Raw genomic sequence first — 3,516 nt, 5'->3', positions numbered from 1 at the left:
GAAATGGCTTTGATTTGAGTTTAGTAAAGTAAAGTTAAGTTAAGTTAGGAAAAAGATGCTATCCTACTAGAAGTTGTTTTCCCATGAAAATAAATGTCATTCTTTGAACTGATGGTAGGTTCCCATGTGTCAAAGTAGTTACATCTTCATCCATTCTGCCTTGCCAAATCTATAAAATAAAAAGAGCAGCAGAGGAAACCTCACACTACTTAATTCTAAATTAATTGTATTACACAGGAGAATATATATATATATATATATATATATATATATAAAAATACATATATATACAGTACAGGCCAAAAGTTTGGACACACCTTCTCATTCAATGTGTTTCTTTATTTTCATGACTATTTACATTGTAGATTCTCACTGAAGGCATCAAAACTATGAATGAACACATATGGAATTATGTACTTAACAAAAAAGTGTGAAATAACTGAAAACATGTCTTATATTTTAGATTCTTCAAAGTAGCCACCCTTTGCTTTTTTTGATAACTCTGCAAACCCTTGGTGTTCTCTCAATGAGCTTCATGAGGTAGTCACCTGAAATGGTTTTCACTTCACAGGTGTGCTTTGTCAGGGTTAATTAGTGGAATGTATTCCCTTATTAATAAAAAAAGCAAAGGGTGGCTACTTTGAAGAATCTAAAATATAAGACATGTTTTCAGTTATTTCACACTTTGTTGTTAAGTACATAATTCCATATGTGTTCATTCATTGTTTTGATGCCTTCAGTGAGAATCTACAATGTAAATAGTCATGAAAATAAAAAGGAAACGCATTGAATGAGAAGGTGTGTCCAAACTTTTGGCCTGTACTGTATACTCCTACGATACATGTATAATGGAAAAGATTGTAAGAAAAAGATCGCTTAAAAACTCATTTATTTTCACTACTATGTACAGTAACAATGCACTGCTCCCTTTGCTTTTCCCAGCCTGTAGCCTTGACTCAGATAAACAGAGGCTAATGGATGACGATCTGTATCCTCCCTTTGACAGTCACCAGCAGAGTGAGTGCAAAAAAAGAAGTAATAAATATGAGTAAATAATGAAGTTAACCCTGACAAATGATTTAAGATTGAGTGATTTCTCTGTGACTGTGGGACACTATTAAAATCATCAACTGTCCAAATGATATTGCACTTATTTACAGGGACAGTTTGTTAGTTTAAATGCATGATTTCAAGCCTACGTGAAGATTATGTTTCTCAACAAGTTGTGGCTTCTAAAATGTATTTCAAACTTTTCCATTCTCTTCAGGTGCAGTGATGACAGGGAATCAAACTTCTTCCGTTAAGTGTGATAACTTCATTTACAACCCAGATGTTGTCCCAGCTCTCTACCTTTTGATGCTCCCCATAGCGTTGTTGCTGAATAGCGTGGCAGCCTGGGTGTCTCTGCACCTCAAGTCCACCTCCACCTTTGTGGTGTACCTGAAAAATCTAGTAGCTGCTGACATTATCATGACATTGGTCATCCCAATCAAAACTGCAAGAGACCTGCCGGGTGCGTCAAGCACATTAATAATACTTTCATGTTATGCCAGTACAATTTTCTACAGTACACAGTACACCATTATCGCCTTGCTAGGCTTTATCAGTCTGGACCGGTTCTTCAAGATCATGATGCCCCATAGCAAGTTTAGTCAGAATCTGACCTTTAGCAAACTAATGTCAGGCACCGCCTGGGTAGTACTCATTGGAGGCGCAGCTTTACCGAATATCATCTTAAGTAGTAACACATCAGTGGCCAATATGACAGAGGTCACTAGCTGTATGCAGCTAAAAGGACCGGCTGGACTCAAATTCCATGAAAAGGTAGTGATTTCCCAGAATGTTTTCTTCTGGCTCGTCAGTGTGGTCATTGCGGTTTGCTACATTTGCATCGCAAACAAGGTTATCCAGTCTTTTCGAAACTCCGGCAGCAGCAACAATCAGGGACAGCAGAAGATCCATCTACGTGTTTTTCTGGTCGTCATTGTGTTTGTTGTGTCTTTCGGACCATACCATATTATCAGCATCCCGTACACTTTTGAACAGGTCAGGGATTCTTCCTATAACGGCTGCTCTTACTTTACCAGCAAGTTGGCCAAGGAACTGAGCCTCTGGCTTGCCAGCACAAACGTCTGCATGATCCCACTTCTCTACGTCTTTCTGTGTCGGGAGTTCAAGGAGAAACTGGTGTCCATGATGAAAGATGTGTCCAACTCATTCCAAGTCGCCTTAGCAGGCAAAGCAAAAGTCCCTTCACCACAGAGTGGAGACTGATAGAGGTCATGAAAATACTCTAATATCGACTGTTGATTTGTGTCTATCCTACTGTCTACTTTATTCCCTTATAATCTTTTTTTTTTTTACTTTATCTTGCACTGCTATATAGTTTTTATATTACTATGTCTACATTCCTTGCACTATTGGACTTATTTGCACTACCACCATAACACACATAGAGCACCTTACCTGCCCTGTCACTGCAACCGCCTGATGCTTATACATCCTTTAGTACATTCATATGGAATTTTTTATTTAGTATCTTTTCTTTTATTGTCCATATTATTCATGTGGTTGTTTTTTTTGTTATTTGCTATTTTATCATCCTGTTTATGATGTATGTGTATGTTGTGTGTGATGTCTTTAAGCTATTGGGACCTTGAATGTCCCCTTGGGGATCAATACAGTATCTATCTATCTATCTATCTATCTATCTATCTATTCATTTATATATATATATATATATATATATATGTGTCATGGACTGAGCTCAGATGTTACTGAAGATTTTGTAGACCAAAAGTAAGATTATTGTTCCATGTATATAATAACATTTAGCTATTTACTGCATTTACTTTTTAACCCAATGTGGAAGTTGTGCTGTTTCGTGTCTTATCAGTGTTGCTCTAATTAGCTTGACACCCATTAACAGGAAATGAAAACAATAAGGATGGACGAGATAACCAGCAGGAGACATGAGGGTGCTGTTTTTATGTATGTATGAGACTGTAAATGAAGCTGCTATGCAAAGCATGTTAAGTTAAAGCTCATGTACATTTGCTTCTCACACTTCAGTCCTATCTAATGTTTGTGGTGACAGTAAAAATGGCTAAAGTCTTTGATAAGCTGATGTGCAATGTGTCTATCGGGCCAGTCATTGGTTCGCAGCATGCTATCAGTGTCCAGCAGGTAACTGCAAAGACTAAAGGAAGGCTGTTTGATTGATAAGCCAGGGATCTACAACAGGGGGTCCAGGACCCCTGGGGTGGTGGGGTCCTCAGAGTCAATGCAGAGTTTAACATCAGTAAACACGAATCCAACATATCATTAGCAAATATAAATCCCCACTGCTTACTGGCCTGTAGGTAAGGTAGTCAGTAAGGTAGCCATCCACAGATTCAGTTCATCCTAACGATTCACTGTGCCACATGTATGTTTAACATTAAAACGTGATTTATAATTATTAGGCTATTTTAATAGCTTAGTATTCTATGCGTAAAAAGGGTATGTATAAAGGCT

At 37.7% G+C, this 3,516-nt stretch overlaps 1 protein-coding gene across 1 annotated transcript; it reads left to right on the top strand.

The window, feature by feature from the left end:
* Positions 1 to 974: 974 nt before the first annotated feature.
* LOC120551595 (P2Y purinoceptor 13-like) lies at positions 975 to 2,274 on the top strand. Its single transcript, XM_039789086.1, has 3 exons — positions 975 to 1,017; positions 1,268 to 1,513; positions 1,598 to 2,274. Exons 1-3 carry the CDS (start codon positions 975 to 977, stop codon positions 2,272 to 2,274), a joined length of 966 nt encoding a protein of 321 aa, XP_039645020.1.
* Positions 2,275 to 3,516: the final 1,242 nt, after the last annotated feature.

The sequence above is a fragment of the Perca fluviatilis genome, chromosome 2 (genome assembly GCF_010015445.1).
Source record: "Perca fluviatilis chromosome 2, GENO_Pfluv_1.0, whole genome shotgun sequence".
Classification (NCBI taxonomy): domain Eukaryota; kingdom Metazoa; phylum Chordata; class Actinopteri; order Perciformes; family Percidae; genus Perca; species Perca fluviatilis.
Note: the sequence above shows the minus strand (reverse complement) of the source record. Positions and strands in the feature narration are given on the sequence as shown.